The following is a 21263-nucleotide window of genomic DNA, read 5'->3' on the forward strand; positions in this document are numbered from 1 at the left end:
CTTGTAAACAATTGACAAATCAAATAAATAAATAAATAAATGTTACTGCAAAATCTCCATTCAACTTGCCTCGTGGTGTAACCAGAACAATCTGGAACCGAACATACTCAAAACCGTAGAAATGGTGGTAGACTTTAGAAGAAACCCTCCCATACTACCACCTCTTACAATGCTAGACAACACAGTATCAACAGTAAAGACCTTCAGATTTCTAGGTCCTATCATATCACAAGACCTAAAATGGACACCTAACTTCAAAACATCATCAAAAAAGCACAACAAAGAATGTTCTTTCTGTGCCAACTCAGAAAGCTCAAACTGCCCAAGGAGCTGCTGATTCAGGTTCTACAGAGGAATTATTGAGTCTGTCATCTGCACCTCTATAACTGTCTGGTTTGGTTCTGCAACCCAACAAGACAGACACAGACTTCAGAGAGTAATTAGGACTGCAGAAAAAACAATTACTACGAACCTGCTTTCAATCGAGGACCTGTATACTGCTCGAGTCAAAAAGAGGGCTGTGAAAATATTTACAGACCCCATCACATCCCGGACATGAAGTGTTTCAACTCCTTCCCTCAAAGCGACACTATAGAGCACTGCACTCCAGAACAATCATACACAAGGACAGTTTTTCCCCAAACGCCATCATTCTGCCAAACAAATAATTCCCTCAACCTTGTTCAACTATCACAAAGTCTGCGCTATTATTACTATTAATCTTCTCATCACTCCTTATCACCCATCCCCTCCCACTTGTGACTATATAACTGTAACTTTGTCGCTTGTATCTTTACGACTTATACGGACTGTTTCCTAGTATGACTTGATTGCTTATTGTACCCTATGACTATCATTAAGTGTTGTACCTTATGATTCTTGTCTCTTGACGAATGTATCTTTTATGTATATAGAGAGCATATGCTCCAAGACAAATTCCTTATGTGTCCAATAGAATAATTCTATTCTATTCCCTCCCCACCCCACTAACCTGCTTTCCAGCTCCATCCTCCGGTGCAGGGCAATAAAAGAAGACCCAGCCAATCAGCTGGGACTCAGGAGGCAGTGAATAGATAGGGGCAGGGGCAACCAGAGGTGGTATTTACCGGTTCTCTGAACTACTTTAAATTTCCGCTACCGGTTCTCCAGAATCTATCAGAACTGACTGAATACCACCTCTGACTGATTCGAGATTGAGAGGAGAACTCTTCAAGGGAAAAAGGATTCTCTCCTCCTTCTTTTTTTTAGCTTGAGGCTTGAATTACAATTTACACATCAAATTAAGAATTACATCATTACATAACCAGAGGTATTTTTGTGGCTCTAGGCTAGCCCTCAATCCGCTGAGGGTTGAACCTGACACTATAAACTTCTCCCAATTTCACAAGCGAAAAGAATGGTACTCTAGGTGTGTGGACTTCAACTTCCAGAAATCTCCATGCCTCCATTCCCAGAATTCTCCAAATCAGCAAGACAGGATGGAATACCGCGTGCATGAACCATGGATTCCATCACTGGAGGTTTCTAAGATGTGACGGGACAGCCATTTGTCTGAAATGGCCTGAGCAAGGGGTTGGACTCTTGTTATTCTGGGATTCTGAACCTGATTCAAACCTGTTTCCCACTTGGAGTTTTTCCAACCATCAGCTGAAATCAAGATGGGAGTTGCTTGCTGCCATCTGGTGGCCAGAATCCATATTGCACCCAACTTGATTTCAAAAAAATTGTCCCAAAGATGTTTTTTTTTCCAAGAGGCAACTGGACTTTCTAATTTTTTTCTTTTGGAGACATTTCGCTTCTCATCCAAGAAGCTTCTTCAGCTCTGACTGGATGGGAGAGGGGGGAAATCAAAGGATTTATATACCTTGCCAGCAGCTGGTCATTTGCATCCTTTTAGAGCAAGGGTCTTCAAACTTGGCAGCTTTAAGACTTGTGGACTTCAACTCCCAGAATTCCTGAGATAACATGACTGGAGGAGGAATTCTGGGAGTTGAAGTCCACAAGTCTTAAAGCTGTCAAGTTTGAAGACCCCTGTTTTAGAGGGTCATGGAAGCCCTTGGAGGTTTATCGGTGTCCTCGGGGTCACTTGAGTGGTTCCTGTAGTCTGCAATTTTTTCCTACTCCCACACCATTCCAAGGGTGTTCATCCCAAATTGTGTAGCTATAAAGTCATCCAGATCATGATTGTCCCAGGGTGCCATTTTTCAGGAGGCAACTGGACTCCAGCACCCTGGACAGTTCTTTGTCACCTATGGAATCAGTTATATGAACAAAGAAACAAACACCAGCTTGTTTCGTTCATTGGAAAAGTTTATATGTTCAGTATTGTAATTCCACCTTCCTAATGCTGGGTTTAGTTTTTTTTTTTTTTTAAAGTAACTTGAGGGAACGCATGATCTTAAGCCTCCATCCACAACAGAAGCTACCATCAACTGAATAAAGTTACTGTCATATACACTGCTCAAAAAAATAAAAGGAACACAAAAATAAGACATCCTACATCTGAATGAATGAAATATTCTTATTAAATACTTTGTTCATTACATAGTTGAATGTGCTGACAACAAAATCACACAAAAATTATCAATGGAAGTCAAATTTAGCAACCCATGGAGGTCTGGATTTGGAGTTACACTCAAAATTAAAGTGGAAAAAAAACACTACAGGCTGATCCAACCGTGATGTAGTGTATGTGGCCTCCACGTGCCTGTATGACCTCCCTACAATGCCTGGGCATGCTCCTGATGAGGTGGCGGATGGTCTCCTGAGGAATCTCCTCCCACACCTGGACTAAAGCATCTCCCAACTCCTAGACAGTCTATGGTGCAACGTGGTATTGGTGGATGGAGTGAGATATGATGTCCCAGATGTGCTCAATTGGATTCAGGTCTGGGGAAGGGGCAGGCCAGTCCATAGTATCAATGCCTTCATCTTGCAGGAACTGCTGACACACTCCAGCCACATGAGATCCAGCATTGTCTTCCATTAGGAGGAACCCAGGGCCAACCGCACCAGCATATGGTCTCACAAGAGATCTGAGGATGTCATCTCAGTATCTAATGACAAGTCAGGCTACCTCTGGCGAGCACATGGAGGGCTGTGCGGCCCCCTAAAGAAATACCACCCCACACCATTACTGACCCACTGCCAGACCGGTCATGCTGGAGGACGTTGCAGGCAGAACGTTCACAGCATCTCCAGGCCCTGTCACATCTGTCACATGTGCTCAGTGTGAACCTGCTTTCATCTATGAAGAGCACAGGGTGCCAGTGGTGAATTTGCCAATCTTGGTGTTTTCTGGCAAATGCCAAACATCCTGCATGGTGTTGGGCTGTAAGCACAACCCCCACCTGTAGCCTCACACCCTCATGGTCTGTTTCTGACCGTTCAAACCCTCATATATCTTTGTTTGTCTGAGGTTCTCCTGTCTTGAAAGGTGGAGTAGGGTCTGATTGGGTTCCTCCTGGGCTCCTCACATCCTGAAGATGGTGTCCTGGAAGCGTCCATCTGGACTCGTTGGAGAATTCTTCTCAGTTCATTGATTGCTATCCTGGATGGCTCTACCTGCTCTGTGGGTTTAACTCGTTATGCTACCACTAGAGTGCACCACCAGCAAAGCTGACCATCAGACAGAAGAACTAGAAGCCTGTAGATGACCTGAGACCACTCTTTATTATGCACGCACGCTATACTTCCAATGTTACATTGCAGAAAACGTGAATACAAAGATCATTGCTACCATACATTTCACATGCACACATATGTGTTAAAAATATTTGTGAGCAACATACATTTAACAAGATTACCCCACCATCTACAACTTTAGAAGGTAACTATTTGCGTGGGGAATGTTGGCAATGCTAAGTCCAACTTAGAAAGTCAATATTATACACCTGATCATATAGTATCCATTCCAGCCAAATGGAGAATGTCAACCTTGGCCACTTTAAGACCTGTGGACTTCAACTCCCAGAAGTCTTAAAAGTTGCCAAGGTTGGAGCTAGAAACCCTAGCAAAGATATGTCCCATGGCCTCAACGCACCCCCAATCACCAAAGAAACACACACACCCACCCACCCCCCACAACAAAGAAAAATGGACACAACAAATTCCCCACAGGTTAACAATAAGCAACTTCCCAGAGATGTTTGGTTGTTATCAAACACATTTCCAGAGGAAAAAACAAAATCAGAACACACTCTTATGAGTCCTGTGAGAAAACATTAGAGATATTTGGTATATTTGGAAGGGGGAATCAGAATTTGACACAACGTTTAAATTATTTCACCAGAGTAATCAATAGTCACAAAGAACCTGAGGTATTCAAAAGCTACTGCCAGAAATGTTTCCTCATAAGACTTGGCTGAATTCAGTCGAAGAAGGTGATAAGCCAGAAACAGTGAAAGTTTATGGCCAAAGGAGAGATGGATTAGAAAATTCCAAATTACTTCTGCAGGCTCTCATTGTTGGGTCATCATTAAAGAATGCAACCAAAATCCATCAGAATAAAAGCGGGGAATAAACAGACAGCAAACTCAGCAACTACAGGTAGGCCTGAATCCTGGGTCAAAGGAAATCAATAGGACTTCTCAAATTTTTTTTCAAGCCAAGAATCCTAACTCACCATTTGGTGGCACAGGAGATCTGTACATTCCCCAACACAGGTAAAAGAAGTCAACAAGGCTAGGACTGAAACTAAATGTGTTTTAATTTAGATGTCATTAAATACATATAATTAGATTACTTTGCCACTTCTATTACACACACACACACAAATTACAATTCCATAACCGTACCCGGAGGAGCCTCTCCCAAGACTTTAGAGGGGTGGTGGGATTGGCCCAGGGACTGTATAGACCATATTCCCCAATGTTATAGTAACACTATGTAAGAGGCTATGGAGGTATCTCTGTATCCATTCCCTGTCTCAAAAGCTTTCCCCAGTTTTAAGAAACATCCTATCAATCGGTGTTTCTCATTCTTAGCCACTTTAAGGCATGTGGACTTCAACTCCCAAAATTCTACAGCCAGCTTGAAAAACACTGCTCTAAACTCAAGGACGGGCTGCTGGGGGCTCGCAGGGGTTCGGGAGAGCCCTAGCTAAGACTGTGCATTTCAGAGAACCGCCAAATCCGACTCCTGGCTGACCCCGCCCACCTCACCCCCTCCCCTCCCAGGAGTCCCCACAATGCCCCGTTTTGGATGCAAGTAAGTGTAAGGGCACAGGCAGAGGCTCAGGGAGGGCGAAAAACGGGCCTCCCAGAAGTTTGAGAAGGCCAGAAATGGGCCTGTTTTTGGCTTCCAGAGAGCCTCCAGAGCCTGGGGAGGCCGTTTTCGCCCTCCCGGAGGCTCGGGGAAAATCTCCAGAGCCTGGGTGTCGGGCTCCGAGTACACCCAGAGTCCGCCAGCTCTGAGTATGCCTCGCAGCAAGTCAGCTGGCCATGTCACCTTATCTCTGCTGCTGCAGGATCTGTATTTCTGCTTGTGTGCTGGCCGATGGCTTTGGAATGACTCAGCAGAGCTGAGGATGGATTCTGCAGCAGCTGCAGGGCTGCAGGATGGATTCTGCAAAAACTGCAGGGCTGCTGGAACTGGCTCTTTATGGATGTGGTGCATATTGTTAAAGCAGGCTGGGGCACATATAGGTGGTAATTAGGACTTAGGTTAAAACATGGTGAAGGTGGCACCAGGTGGGGATCAGTTAGTGAGGGTCAGAATAGGGTAGGGATGTAGACATGTTATAGCAGGGGTCCCCAACCACTGGGCCCCGGACAGGTACCGGTCCATGGAACATTTTCTACCGGGCTGCCGGTTTGCTGGGCGCTGCCATCTTGTTTTGATGAGAAAGTGCTTCCAGTGAGCTTTTCCAGTTGGAAAGCGGCATTTGGGTCCTGAAGGAATCCTCGCGCCTTAGTTTCATCGAAAGGGGTGGTGGCTTCGAACAAAACTAAGGCGCGAGGATTCTTTCAGCACCCAAGGCAAGGCGAGCCAAGCAACCGTCCCGAAGCCCATCGACAAAGGTACAAAGGAGGAGTTGAAGGTGGCGAGGAAAAGCGGGGGACGGCTGGCTGGCAGGTCACTCAGCTCGCCTTGCCATGCATGCTGATGCCGGTACCGGGCCGCGGACCATTTTGTGATTCTGGTACCGGGCCGCAGCACAAAAAAGGTTGGGGGCCACTGCGTTATAGGGTTAATAACATTTAGGGATAATGGGTTAGGTGTGGCCAGAATTATAACTGTGTACAGGGATATATTAACTGCATTATCTTCAATACTCAAGGACTGGCTGAGACCGGGGAGGGCAAAAACATCCTCCCCCACTAGGCCACGCCCACCATGGCCACACCCACCTACAACTGGGCAGAGAACCCTTTGCTAAAATGTTTGAAGCTCACCGTTGTCTAAACCCCTAACAGAAGGACAAAAATGTAGAAATGAAAGCAAAAAAAAATTGGCATTAGAATCGTGGGAGCAAAAGATTGGGAGGAGGGACTGGAAAAATACCAGGAGGAAAGTGGAAGAGAAATAATCAACAAAAAGGAGTTTGACAGTAGATTATCACTTAAGTAGAACCTCAATTCCAGCTGCCAAAAAAAAAAAACAAAGCTCAGGAAGATATTTTCTAATATTTAAAGAAAAACTCTTTAACTTAATGTAATGTTCACTTCCTGGGTCAAGGGCCTGTTGTGAAGGCTTTTGAGCAGACTGGGTTTATTTAACCCAGTTAGCCGCTAGCCTTGATCTAGTTATTTGATCTGCCCCTACAAATGAATCACTTCTATCAGACCAAATCACTCTCACCTGGTCATCAACGGGCTCCACACACCTCCTCCAGTTGTATCCCAAGACCCACAAATGCAAGTTTTACGCCAAGGAAGCAACTCGAGAGTTACCACCAATATTTGGGAGTTTCTTCCATGCTTCCAGATCTTGACAGGGGAGGCTCGTAAGGGAGTGCCTGACACTGTTAGCCACTCTGCAGCTCTGAAGGATGAATGGGAAGGTTTGGCTAAGATCAGTGGTCTCCAACTTCTCCGGCTTCGCAGCCCGGAGGTTGGAGGGGTTTGTTTGATGCGAGTGGCGGACGTGGGTTCACACCAGAGACGGTATATTCAGCAGGTTCTGACCAGTTCTGGAGAACCGGTAGCGGAAATTTTGAGTTGCTCGGAGAACCGGCAAACACCACCTCTGACTGGCCCCGCCCCCATCTATTCTCTGCCTCCCGAGTCCCGGCTGATAGGCTGGGTCTCCTTTGGTTGCCCTGCACAGGAGAACAGAGCTGGAAAGCAGGTTAGTGGGCTTGGGAGGGAATGAGGATTTTGCAGTGTCCTTCCCCTGCCACGCCCATCAAACCACACCCACAGAACCGGTAGTAAAAAAATAAAAATTGAATCCCACCACTGGTTCACACAGCTCCATTTGTGCGAGTGAATGGATCTTCGTGCAAGAGTGCAAGCACCCACCCCTTGCACGAATGGGAGCTTTGCACACACACAAACATGCTCGTTCGCCACTCGCACAAGTGCAACGGTGTGCGCATACGTGCTCGCCATCACAGCACCCAGTTCTGAATGGGCCACGGCTCTGTTAATGAGCTGCGGCCCAGGGATTGGAGAGCCCCACTTTATATGTCTGCAATGTAGCTCTTTAAGAAGAGATTGGACAGCCACTTGTCTGGAATGGTGTAAGGCAGGGGTCCCCAAACTTGGCGACTTTAAGACATGTGGACGTCAACTCCCAGAATTCTGGGCGTTGAAGTCCACAAGTCTTAAAGTTGCCAAGTTTGGAGACCTCTGGTATAAGACTTCCTACTTGAGCAGGGGGTTGGACTAGAAGATCTCTATGGCCCCTTCCAACTGATTAGAAGACAATTGGGTTCACAATGACCTCAGTAATTAGGGTTTAAAACTGTCCCCTCTTTTTTTCCCAAATCAACCTATTACGACACACCTGATGCCAAGGACGTAATTTTCCCACCATTTAGCTGTTTAAATAGTTCAACGCCATCGTTCTAAAATCAGCTTGTCTGCGTGTCAACTCCTCCCTCCCCCACCCCAAAAATCTTGCAGAGCCAGTTGGGAATGACCAAACCCCCTTGTTTCCCACAATATCAAACGACACGACGACGTTTCTTTGGTTTGGAACTTTATTTGGACTCCAACCTGAATGTGTGAGAACAAAGCGGAGTTTCACACACGGCTAAGCCCGAATAGGAGTTGGCCTAACTTTGGCTTTTAGTGTGTTGCGTGTGTGAGCCTTCCCGTTGCAGTTCTTCCAACGAAACCAGGTTACGCTAACTAAATCTAAGGGATACTCCATGCCCACCTATTGGCTAACATGTCAGGCTAAAAGTGGGAAGACACGGGGATTAATCCCTAGTCAACAACAACAACAACAATACACACACAGTTGTCTGCTTCTCGTTTTTTGTCTATTAGCCTACCTGACAATCTTGCCTTCAAGGATACAAAACCTGTGGAAGCTGCTACACTGGGAAAGGATGCAACACTCAAGGGGAAACACAGGTAGTCCGCAATTTAGGACCGCAATTGAGCTCAAAATTTCTCCGGCTAAGCGAGACTGTTAAGCGGATTTCGCCCCATTGTCCAATCTTTCCTGCCACAGTTGTTAAGTGACTATTGTTAAGTGACATTAGTCACATGGTTGTTAAGTGAACCTGGCTTCCTGTCACGCCCTTGTTGGAGTCTGATTCTGAGGGAGAGATTGAGCAGCTGACAGGGAGTGGGAGTGTGGCTCTGTGGCTGTGGAAGAAACGGGGGAAGGGCACAGTCCAGGTGGGCATTCAGAGGAAGACCCAGGGCCACCCCCTCTTCATCCTAGGGCATGCAGGGAAGAACGGAGAAGGGAGCAACATGACTTACGGGAGAGGAAAGGGCCCTGATCCCTTTCATTAGTTGCAGCTGGGAGAACGGGATATAAGTGGGGCGTTTGCATACAGCTCCTTGCTGGAAGCAAAGCATGCATTGTCTTTGTCAAGGCTTATCTGGGTTTTGGCATCCTCCCAACTGTGGGGGCTGCGTTATCTTTTGGAAGTCTGCAATTTATCATCCTGGCTTGCTGTGTTAATTACTTCAGTGTGATTTGTGTTCGTCTTTTAATTTCTAATTATCTTTACTTTCGGTTCGGACTGCATTTCTTTTCTTCATAAACTGTTTTTGGAAGAGTTTGATATCCAGCCGTGGACAATTGGACATTGGGGGCCAAGTTGGAGGCATTAAAGGGAATTTATCCTACTTTTGTGACTTTGTTATTTTTGTGTCACGCCCCGGGTCATCGCGCTTCCCCACTTGTCACACACACACATACACAGGGAACGCTGCAACTGTCCTAAATATGAGCCAGTTGCCAAGCATCTGAATTTTGACCATGGGGATGCTGCTGCAACAGTCGTTAAGTGTGAAAAGCGGCCGTAAGTTGCTTTTTTCCCCCAATGTGGTTGTTAACTTTGAATGGTCGCTAAGGAAACTGCTGTAAGTTGAGGACTACCTGTATCCTTGAGACAGGAGGAGGAAAGCCACAGCCAAGGGCAAGAGTCAATAGGTCACTTTTTTTCAGAGCCATTGTTAACTTTGAACGGTCACTAAACGAACTGAGGATTATTTGCCGTTATTTTTGCCTGTCCCGAATTGCTTTTCCTTCAATTTCCCCCAGCTTTTACTACTGAACAAACCTTTACCCTTCCTCGTTTTCTCTACTCTATTCATACATTTTATACAAACCTACCATCTCTCTTTCCCCTTTATACTTTCCTTTAAAATGCAGGCATCTTCCCTATTAGATGCTTAGCAGCCGCCACTGTAATCCAAACCTACTTTCTCCTTTATTGTTTACTGTTAATTGACTAAAGGATGCCCTTTTTTTTTATCCAAAGTCACGTTCTTTTGAAAACAATTTGTGAAGGACATCTGCTAAGAGGGGGACTAGAGCTATTGAAAATGGAAGGGGACAGTGGCGGGATCCAACAAGTTTTACCACCGGTTTGGCGGGTGTGGCTTGGCGGGCGCGCTTCGTGCGCGTGCACCAAACTTTGCAGGCCCGTGCACACCAAACGCACCCTTTGCACAGGCATTCCAACTCACCTCCTACAAGCCTGCATTCTCCCGGTTGCTTCAGCAAGCTGTCGCGCAACGCTCTTGCTGTGCCGCGCAAAGCAGCTGCGCTTCAAATTCAGAGGATCAAACCGGGAGCCCAGGCGGATGGGTGGGCCTAACAGCAGAGCAGTGGAGAAGACCGGTTCTGTCTCCGCTGCTCATCGCCGCTACCGGCTCGGTAGAACCGGGACGAACCAATAGAATACCACCACTCGGAAAGAGATGAATTCTTCCTCTCCTCTCATTTCTGCCTTCTCTTTACAGAACGGGGACATGCAGGCCCTGACATTATCACGAGGCCTGTTCAGATTTACCTTCCCAGATTGTGGGAATCAGTCAACCAGGGTTCACAATCAATTAGAGGTAGTCCTTGACTTACAACCACAACCGAGCCCAACATTTCTGTTGCTAAGCCAGATGGTTGGCGAGGTTTGCCCCATTTTTGCAACCTTCCTTGCAACAGTTGTGTCAATCACTGCAGTTGTTAAAATTAGTCATGCGGTTGACTTTGCTTGCCAAAGTCGCAAAAAAGGGATCCCAGGATAGCGAAACCATCGTAAATACCCGCTAGTTCCCCATCATCTGAATTGTGATCACGGGACCGGCAACAATGGCATGAAAAACAGGTCATAAATCACTTTTTCCGGTGCCGTCAAGTACTGTATCCTGCAATATTCTATTCCAGAACCTTCTCTCTTTTGTAATCTACCATATATACACACAAATAAGCCGAGAATTTAAGGCTCCAAAACGTACCCAAAATCAGATTTGGCTTATCCATTTGTATATACGGTTAATGTATTGTAAAAATTACTCATATATCTCATAGAGGCCCATCTTTAGCTAAGGAGACCCTTGAATTTTTTTAACCAAACTGTCATGAAAAATGCAGGTTGGCTTATCGGTGAGTGGCACGTTTTCCAGTGTTTTTTTCCACAGAATTTAGGGCCTGTTTACTCACACCTGGGCTTCCACCTTGAGTATATATGGTATGTCTACATTCTGAAAAGTCTAGCACATCTTTTCCAAGCTTAGCAACTTTTCAGAGGTGTGAACTTCAACTCCCAGAATTCCCCAGTCATGACTGGCTAAGGAATTCTGGGAGTTGAAGTCCAAACCTCCTAAAAGTTGCTACGGTTGAGAAACATTGCTCAAGCAAAGGGGGACAACGGGCCCCCAATTCAGAATACAACCTAGCCACCCAAAATCATATGCACTGGCATTTTTAAACTGGGGATAACCGGACACAGTGCACAATCTGCATTGAACATTATAACTGCACCATTGAAAGGAAGTGCTAATTTAGCGTGTCAATCCAAACACTAGAAAACGATTTTAAAAAATTTGATACCATCTTCAAGTTGGATTTTAGCCATACTGAGAAGGGGGAGTTTTCACTTATTACCTACAAGTTGCCCAATAATCACAGCTAACTTGCTCCTGAATCTGGGGGATCTACAGAGCTATTAAATAGCTAAATTACAGCAAGGGGGGTGGGGATTATACTAATAATGGAAGGCTCAAAATATGCTGGCTCGGGGCCTCAGGGAAGCCATTTTAATGAGCAGCTAGCTTCAAAGCTCTTCTCTTCCGCGGAGGCTTTGCCTTCTTCCTAAAACTAACTTGACAATCTAAGCCTCCAATCCTCTGTACTACCCTATTTCTTTTTCTCTCTCCAGCCTAACTCTATCTTCCAAAACCACCACATTTAAATTCTATAGCTCGACTTCCTTTCTACTCCCACATCCGGCCCCCACAAGCCAGGCTGCCCAATTCCAATACTTTTTAGGGACTAGCGCCTTGACTAGTCGTCTCACAAGGAATAAGGCTAACTCCGCCACAGTCACAGAGGGGACATCCTGCCCATGAAGTCGCTAGGGCCCTGCTCGGCTCCCTCCCACAAGCCGCCCACGCTGTAACTCTCAGCCGAGTGATCCTTCTGATGGGTGGTCAAGGCCGAATGGGAACCGAAGCTCCTCCCGCATTCGTTGCAGATGTAAGGGGTGTATATGGAATGTGTCCTCATGTGCCGGGTGAGTTTGGAACTGGAAATGAACCTTTTCCCGCATTCGGTGCAGCCGTACGGCCTCTCCCCCGTGTGGACCCGCTGGTGGGTGTTGCGCGTCGACAAATGGCTGAAGCTTTTCCCGCACACGTTGCAGAGGTACGGCTTCTCGCCCGTGTGGATCCGCTGGTGCTTGCTAAGGTTGGAGCTGTAGCTGAAACTTTTCCCGCACTCGGGGCAGCTGTAGGGCTTCTCGCCCGTGTGGACCCGCAGGTGCTTCGTCAGATCCGAGTTCTGCTGGAAGCACTTCCCACAATCCGGGCAACCGTAGCCGTACGGCATCTCATCCATGTGGATCCGCTGGTGAGTGACCAGCCCCCGGTGCTGGCTGAAGCAGGACCCGCACTCGGCACACACGTAGGGCATCTCGCCCGTGTGGGTCCTCTGGTGGATCAGCAGGTTGGAGCGCTGGGCGAAACATTTGCTACACTCCGGGCACTGGTGCGGCTTCTCCCCCGAGTGGATTCTCTGGTGCTTCAAGAGGTTGGAACTCTGACGGAAGCATTTCCCGCACTCGGGACAGGGGTACGGCTTCTCCCCCGTGTGGATCCGCCGATGGATGGTAAGGCTCGAACGCTGCGTAAAATGCTTCCCGCAGTCGGGGCACTGGTGCGGGCTCTCCGCCGCGTGGACCCGCTGGTGTTTGAAGAAGGACGGGCTTGGGCGCAAAGCTGTCCTGCTATCAGGACTTTGGAAGCTCCTCTGGACCAGCTGGGTTCTGCCAGGAGCCTTCAACCCATTTTCAGTAGTTCGGTTCAGGGCCTTCTCAGGATGCTCCCCGTTGGCGTTCCCCAAGTCTGAAACAAAAAGGAAGAAGCTTTATTTGGTGGGTCCAGTAACATTTGGGATCCAGCCACCCCAACCCAACCCCTCCGCAGTATATTGGACTACTATCTGGGCTACTACAGTGTGCTCTACCTGGGGCTGCCCTTGAAGAGTGTTTGCAAGGTGCAGCCGGTCCACAACACAGCGCTATGGGAAGCGCTATAGGTGCTTCCATCATGCCTGTGTCACACCTGTCTTCTGAAAAATGCACTAGTGTAATGATATATGGCAGTGGTGGCTAACCTTTTTGGGCTCCTTTTCCAAAAATTGAAGGCAATGCGCATGGGGGGGCTCCACGCTCCCTGTGCATGCGTGTTCCAATCCCCGCCTCCGCCGCCCCCTTACTTGCACTGCACCTCCCAGCTGATTTTCGGCCTTCCAGAGGCTCAAGGCCAAAAACTGGGCCCGTTTCACCACTTCTGGTATTTCCGGAAATACAGGAAGTGATGAAATGGGCCTCTTTTTTTTTTTCAGCCTACAAAGCCTGCAGAGACTTCCCTCGTGCCTCTGGGAAGCCAAAAAAAGGCCTCAAACGGGCCGAAAATCAGCTGTAAGGCCCGCGCATGTGCAGTGAGGTAAGTTTGCCTGGGGCTTGCGTGCCCACACCAATAGCTCTGCATGCCACCTGTGGCACACATGCCATAGGTTCGTCATCACAGATATGTGGGAATGAAGGTATAGGACAACTCGACGCGGCCACCTTTGTGCGACCAACGCACTGTAGGATAACTTGCGATGGACAATTTCACACAAGGTAATTCAACACGATAAAGGCTATCTGCCACTGTTTCTCTGACATTAGGACAAAAATGGAAATAATAGCAATAGCATTTAGACTTATACCGCTTTACATTGCTTTTACAGCCCTCTCTCATTCCCAGAATTGTCAGTACTTCTGAATTTTGGATGGGAATTCTAGGCCTTGGCATCCCCACAACTGTGAAGCACAGTTGTTTGAGACAGGTGATCTTACAGCTTCCAAAGAACCAAAGGCAGGAAATTCTTACCCAGGATTCTGGCATCTTGCTTCATCTCTCGGTGAATCCGCTTCAGCCCAGCACTCACAGGAGATGGTTTCATCTCAGCCCAGCTCATCACTTGAGTTCCCCGAGTCTGAAAGATGAGCAGAAAAGCAGGGGGAATAAAAAAAATCGATGTTTTTTTTAATTAATTAAAAATCAGGGGTTTTCTTTTTAATTTAAATTGGATTTTATTATTTAAATCAGATTTTTTTAAATTTAAATCAAATTTATTTTAATAAAATGCTTTTGGAGAAAAAAAAATCTATCTGAATTTAGTTTTCTATTAAAGATACATTAATAATTTAGTTTATTCAGCATAAAATGGAGCTTAGTCATGTAGCATGAGGCTGTATATTCCGCAATATTTGCATTTTGGGTAAACTCATTCAATGAATCCAAGCTCTGCAAGCTGAGATAACATGCACTGCATTGATGCAGTCAGACAATTTCACAGTAACCATGAGGTAAATCATCAAACAAAGTTCAAGAATATTCCTTTATCCCATTGTTTTGCAAATCTATGTACTACAAACTGTATGATTGTTTGAAGAGAAATGCATCTGTACCACCAGGCTCTAAGTGTGAGGAGGAAGGGCAAGCAGTAAAAATGAAAGTGAAGCTGTCTTAAGCAGCTTATATAAATCTTCTATGTATATAAAAGCGAAATATCACTCATGCATCAAAAAATCTCCAGAACCGTAAAGCCTACAAACTTGAAATTTGGCACGTATGTTCCTCTTGGCTTCTAGGTGCTAAGAAAGGATTTTTTTAAATGACCATCAGAGTAATAGTATTTTGTATATTATTATTAAATGCTCTGATGCTAAGGAGTTCTATTTCCCCTCCCCATATGAAAAGAAATCTGTTCCAAATGCAAAACACAAGCACAGGAGAAGAGTTTCAGTTCAGTTGAGCTAAGCCATGCCCAGGCTCCTTGCTGTCTCCTCCTTGCTCACACAGCAAATACTGTTTCAGTTTCCAAACAGTCCTCAACTCACTCACACAGACAGGACGCTAACCAGATGAAAACTGATGGATGCTGGTAGGCAGAGGCAGAATTTTTTCCCCTCATTTTCCTCCCCCCAAACTAAGCCCGATCACATAGTTTCGTAGCAAAGCACGGGTATAGAGCTAGTGTGTAAACAAGACCTCTTCCAGGAAAATGCAAAACAACACTTAAATTCATCACCGCACAACCATTTTGTGCCAAGGACAAGGCAGCTTAGCTCTGTCAGTCATATACCTGTTTCCCCTTTCTTTCAGCCTCTTGCTGCCTGATCAGGAAGGCCTCTGCCAGGGGCACGGCTTGGGCACATGACTCCGGGCCGTGTTCCCGCACCCAGCTCTGGATCTCCTGGGGCAGAAGAGTCAGGAACTGCTCCAGGACCAGAAGGTCTAACATTTGCTCCTTGGTGTGTTTCTCCGGCTTCAGCCATCCCCGGCACAGTTCCCGAAGCTGGCTGCACACTTCCCGGGGCCCCCAGGCTTCGTGGTAGCGGAACTGCCGGAAGCGTTGGCGCTGCGCCTCCATCCGGAAGGCATCTCCTTTCAAGATGGCCGCCTTGACTTTGGCGTACTCGCCTCGGTCCTGGAGACTGAGACTACTGTAGGCTTCCTTGGCTTCGGTGCCCAACACGGGCACCAAGCGTGCCAACCACTCTCGGCGGGGCAGCTGGCAGGTTCCAGCCAGGCGCTCAAAAGAGGCGAAAAAGGCTTTGTTGTCCACCCACGGGGCGGGTCCCTCGGACAGCTGCTGGTGTCCCTCCCCTAGAGGAGAGGCCCGGAGCGCAGCGAGGAACTCCTGCCATTGGGTTTCCCAGAGTTCGGGCAAGTCCTCCCTGGGCTCCTGCTTCATTTGCCGTGGGGCAGCCCAATTCAGGAACTCTCGAATGGTGCCCACTTGGAGGACGCGAGGCAGTTTCCCAGCCCGGTCCGCTCCCTCTGCCCCTCGGGGGCTGACGGTTTGACGCTCTTCCACTTTGACCCCTCTGTGCCTTGGGAGGCCATCCGTTCTCCTGGCCCTCTGTTCAGCTGCCATGGCCTCTCGAAGAGCAGGCGTCGCTGACCACAAAATTTGCAATTTCAGTCAGCCTTGGGCCAGAAGCATGCAGGAATATCCCAGAATTTCTCTCTCTAATACAGCTGGCAGTTTCCCTCCAAGATGGGAAGGCTTTTAAAGAAGCAGTGAGCTGTGCGACATAATTCAGCAGCGAAGTGGCACTCTCTGAGGAGAAAAGAAAAAAAGGAAGAATTTGAGAAACTGTCAGCCCAACAAAAAGACCAGACCAAGAATGATTTCCCCAGGAGGGCTAAAACTAAAACTTTTCTAGATGGTCCTCGACTTAAGACAGTTCATTCAGTGACCGGTTAAAAGCTTCATTGAAAGTGATTTGGGGCTGTCTGTCACACTCACGACCATGGCAGAATCCCCACAATGACGTGATCGAAATTCAGACGCTTCACAAATGACTCGTATTTATGACGGTTGCAGTGTCCCAAGGTCATGGGATCGTTTTTTGCGACCTTCTGACAAGCAACATCAACAGGGAAGTCAGATTCACTTAACATGATTAACTTAACAACTGCGGCAAAAAAGATCCCGCTTAAAAATGCCTCACTTAACAACAGAAACTCTGGGCTCAATTGTGGTCGTAAGTCAAGGACCACCTGTGTTGGGAATGGCTATTGCACCACGGTCTTCCTAGTCTGATTGTACTGTCCCCACTTCCCCCTTATACCCACGTGAAGTAGAGACGTAAGCTTTTTCTGCATTATTTTCGCCTTGTTTTTTGCCTTGTCTTCTTCTCCTGACTTTGATAACAGATCTGGCTTATCTCTGCCAAGATCAAGATAGAGATTTATTCAGTAACTTCCTGATTCTTTATAGCCGTGATAGCGAACCTGTGGCACGCAGAGCCACAGGTGGCACACAGAACCATTTGTGTGGGCACGCAAGCCCCAGTCAAACTTACCTGCACTGCGCATGTGCGCGCTTTCCCAGCTGATTTTCAGCCGGTTTGATGCCATTTTCAGCCTCCCGGAAGCTCGAGGGAAGCCTCTGTAGCCTCAGGAGGCCAAAAAAAACAGGCCTTTTGGAAATACCGGAAGTGCCCGTTTTTCGGCCTCCAAAAGGCTGCAGAGGCTTCCCGTGAGCCCCTGGGAGGGCGAAAACAGCCTCCCCCAGGCTGTAGAGGCCCTCCAGAGGCTAAAAATGGGCACTTCTGGTATTTCCAGAAGGCCTGCTTTTCGGCCTCCCGAGGCTACAGAGGCTTCCTCGAGCCCCTGGGAGGGCGAAAACAGCCTCCCCCAGGCTGTAGAGGCCCTCCAGAGGCTAAAAATGGGCACTTCTGGTATTTCCAGAAGGCCCGTTTTTCGGCCTCCCGAGGCTACAGAGGCTTCCCTCGAGCCTCTGGGAGGCAGAAAAAGGCCTCAAACCACCTGAAAATCAGCTGGGAGACACGCATATGCACAGTGCAGATAAGGGGAGGTTGCGCTCACATGCACGGGGGGCAGGGCACATTGCATTATGGGTGCCAGTGCACACGCGCTTTCATCAGATCCTAACAAAAAGGTTAGCCATCACTGCTTTATAGAATCGCTACACAGATGATCTCAGAAGGCTTTTCAGCCCAGGCACATCCAGTTGCAGGTAGTCCTCGACTTACGACCACAACTGAGCCACAAAATGTATGCTGTTTACGTGAGACATTTGTTGTGGGTTTTACCACCTATTCTAGACACCATTGTTAAGTGAATCACTGACGTAACTGAGTAACACAGTTGTTCAACGGATCTGGCTTCCCCATTGATTTGGCTTGTGAGAAGGACACAAAAGCTGACCCACGGACACTGTGACCATCACAAATATGAACCGTGTGACTAATTTAACAACCGCAGTTGTTCGCTCAACAACGGTGGGAAGAAATGTTGTAAAATGGGACAAAGCTCACTTAATAAGTGTCTCATTAAACAGGAGACATGTTGGGCTCCACTGTGGACGTACGTCACAAGATAGAGACTCCCAAAACATGTTGCCACCTCCTGACAGGACAAAAGTTTTAACTGTCATCAGAGATTCAAGCACATTGGGAGATTGTAGCAACATTGCTTATAATGAACTAGTTGCACACTTTACAACTGTGCAAGGGAGGTTCATATTAGACAATAGATGTGCAGCAGGGTGAGGAAACAGGATGGAAGTGGAAGATGAGATGGATAATTAAGATTAAATAAAGGCTACAGCTGTATAGATATGTATCTACATTAGAAATAACTCCGCAACTCTTATAGCTTCATTGTAAACACAACTTTAAGGAATGCACTTTCATCCCAAGGCTACCACAACTTGGCCTGCTACTCACAGGACCTTTGATATGCAAATATTAAACGGGCAATAAACATAAATAGAACTAAAGAGCTTTCACCTGTTAATCCAGGCAGATCAAAGCCATCCTAACAGACCTAACTGCAGGAGCCAATTCAGAGCTGGAAAACCTGCAGGACTGGCACCTGCCTTTTCTAAACTAAAAAAAAAAGCACTCAACTCCAAATCCCATCATCCCTACCATTACAATTTCCTATCTGCATAGACATCACCCACCCCCCATGCTTCTTTCTACACTTTCCTGCAAAGAGGGGATGCCACTGCACAAGCCACCCTTCCTAAGTGGCCGGCCTTTTTGCTTGGCACAGGATTACATAGCCCTCGCTCCCCTGACAGCAAGGAGATGGGTGCTGTAGTCCATACTAGCCATAGAACCCCAGAACTGGGAAGCCAGCAGGCCTGGACCTCTAAAATTGCACGGGGCGGGGCAGAATTACACTTCCCTTGCTTCCTGGCCAAGGTGTTGAGAAGATGGGAGTTGTAGTGCATCCTAGCCAGAGCCTGGAGCAGGGAAGCCAAGAGGCCCGGACTTCAAAATTGCACGGATTTTTGCAGGGTGCAAGATTACACTTGCTGACTTGCTCCTTGGCCCAGCAAGCGAGAGAATGGGAGTTGTAGTACATCCTAGCGGCAGAGCCTGGAGCGGGGAAGCCGCCCCAGACCCGGACTTTGAAAATTGCACGGGTTTTGCACGGCGCAAGATTACTCATCCCCCCTGCCCCGGTAAGCGAGAGAATGGGAGTTGTAGTGCATCCTAGAGCAGCGCTTGGAAGCAGGGAAGCCATCAGGGCCGGAAAATTGCACGGGGCAGAAATTACACTTCCCCGCCAAGATAGTGAGAAGATGGGAGTTGTAGTGCATCCCTAGCCAGAGCCTGGAGCGTAGAAGCCAGCAGGCCCGATCTTCAAAATTGCACGCATTTTTGCCCGGCGCAAGATGACATTTGTTTCCCCCACCCCCACCCCAGCAAGCCAGAGGGATGGGAGTTGTAGTGCATCCTAGCCGCAGAGCTTGAAGCAGCGGAGCCAGCAGGCCCGATCTTCAAAATTTTGCACGGCGCAAGATTACGCTTGCTCCCCGTTCCAGCAAACGAGAGGGATGGGAGTTGTAGTGCATCCTAAACCGCAGAAACCCGGAGGCGGGAAAGCCAAGCAAGGCCCGGACTTGAAAGACTTTGCAGCTACTGGGTTCCTCTCCGCTCAGGAACAGGACGGGGGGGGAGGGGGGGACACCGCCGGGTCCCCCTTGCATTTTCGCCCCTTTGCAGCTCTCGTCTTTTTGCAAAAGTAGCTCACCGAACTGGAGCGCGCGCGCTGGTCCAGCTCCTCCGGAGGAGCCCCACCGCCAGTCTCTCCCCCCCGCGCCACTTTTCCCACCACTTACACAGGGGCAGATTAAAACAGCACAGGAAGGTGCATCGAGTATTTAAATCCCCCCTAAACTCCTCTCTTTCTCTCCAAGGCCTCTCTAGCAAGCAGCCTCTCTCGCTCCCTTTAACCCACTGAGTACCTCGCTCCGCTGAGCCCTCTCCCGAAATCAAGGCAGAAAGCAGAGGCTTTCTCTTGCGCTGGGCTGCAGGAGGTTTCCTTGTTTGGAATGGAATGGAATGGAATAGAATGGAATGGAATGGAATAGGAATAGAATTGAACTCAATTAGGAATAGAATAGGAATAGAATAGAATTAGGAATAGAATTGAATTGAATTAGGAATAGGAATAAAATAGGAATAAGAATAGGAATAAGAATAGGAATAAAATAGGAATAGAATAGAATTAGGAATAGGAATAAGAATAAGGAATAGGAATAGAATAGGAATAGAATAGAAATAGAATAGGAATAGGAATAGAATAAGGAATAGGAATACAATTGAATTAGGAATAGAAATAGAATAGAATAGGAATAAGAATAGGAATAATAGAATAAGGAATAGGAATGGAATAGAATAGAATAGAATTAGGAATAGGAATAGGAATAGAATAGAAATAGAATAAGAATAGAACAAGGAATAGGAATAGAATAGGAATAGAATAGAATTAGTAATAGGAATAGAATAAGGAATAGGAATAGAATAGGAATAGAATAGAAATGGAATAGGAATAGGCATAGAATAAGGAATAGGAATAGAATAGGAATAGAATAGGAATAGGAATAGAATAAGGACTAGGAATAGAATAAGGAATAGGAATTAGAATAGGATAGGATAGGATAGGATAGGATAGGATAGGATAGAATAGAATAGGATAGAATAGAATCTAGTCCAACCCGCTGCTGAGGCAGGAAACCCTATGTACCATTTCAAATGGCTGTCCAACCTTCTTGAAAACTTCCAGCACTGGAGAATTCACAACTTCTGGAGGCAAGTTGTTCCACTGATTAATTATTCTGTCAGGAAATTTCTCCTTAGTTCTCCTTAGCTTATTGTTTTTTTTTAAAAAAAAAATCATTTCTTTCTTTCTCCTATTTATCCGGCTGTGGTCTTTCGAGATTGTGGCTCTGAAGGATGGGGCCGGCTGGCAGGAATGAGCCTTGCAGCAGGGACACATTTTGACCTGGGCAGATGGGGGAGTTCTAGCTCCTTGCGATTTGTGAATTCCGTGAGTCCATTTACACATTTCTCAACCTTGGCAACTTTTGAGTTGTGGGGACTTCAACCGTTCCCCGCTCCCCCAACCTAAAGTTAGCTGACTGGAGTATTCTGGGAATAAGACCGTGCCTGGAATACCGCATCCAGTGTTGGTCACCACATTAGAAAAAAAAAAGATGTTGAGACTTTGGGGGGGGCGGGGAGAGTGCAAGTAATCAGCTCAGCCAAAACTCCCATCATCTCCGATCGGCCAGCTTGGCTGGGGATGCTG

At 47.1% G+C, this 21263-nt stretch overlaps 1 protein-coding gene across 3 annotated transcripts; it reads right to left on the bottom strand.

The window, feature by feature from the left end:
- Positions 1–8128: 8128 nt before the first annotated feature.
- LOC113450756 (uncharacterized) lies at positions 8129–19861 on the bottom strand. 3 transcript variants are annotated; one of them, XM_087928065.1, is made up of 4 exons: positions 19792–19861; positions 15268–16248; positions 14010–14115; positions 8129–12974 (listed from the first exon to the last, which is right to left on the bottom strand). In XM_087928065.1, the coding sequence occupies exons 2-4, from the start codon at positions 16060–16062 to the stop codon at positions 11956–11958; spliced, it is 1920 nt and encodes a 639-aa protein (XP_087784191.1). In that variant the 5' UTR covers positions 16063–16248; positions 19792–19861; the 3' UTR covers positions 8129–11955. The 3 variants fall into 3 exon arrangements, with proteins under 3 accessions (XP_087784191.1, XP_026577832.2, XP_087784192.1); XM_026722047.2 differs by having other exon boundaries at positions 19704–19809; XM_087928066.1 differs by lacking the exon at positions 19792–19861 and adding an exon at positions 19541–19615.
- Positions 19862–21263: the final 1402 nt, after the last annotated feature.

The sequence above is a fragment of the Pseudonaja textilis genome, chromosome 2, assembly GCF_049901715.1.
Source record: "Pseudonaja textilis isolate UNSWEBS1 chromosome 2, rPseTex1.2, whole genome shotgun sequence".
In the NCBI taxonomy this organism is placed as follows: Eukaryota; Metazoa; Chordata; class Lepidosauria; order Squamata; family Elapidae; genus Pseudonaja; species Pseudonaja textilis.

What these genes read in the sequence shown, in the direction of transcription:
- LOC113450756 (XM_087928065.1), bottom strand. Translation starts at nt 16,062, where the DNA reads ATGGCAGCTGAACAGAGGGCCAGGAGAACGGATGGCCTCCCAAGGCAC. An exon ending in CTGAAAGAAAGGGGAAACAG is followed by an intron (nt 14,116 to 15,267) that starts GTATATGACTGA and finishes CTCATCTTTCAG; the next exon opens with ACTCGGGGAACTCAAGTGAT. An exon ending in GCAAGATGCCAGAATCCTGG is followed by an intron (nt 12,975 to 14,009) that starts GTAAGAATTTCC and finishes TTTTTGTTTCAG; the next exon opens with ACTTGGGGAACGCCAACGGG.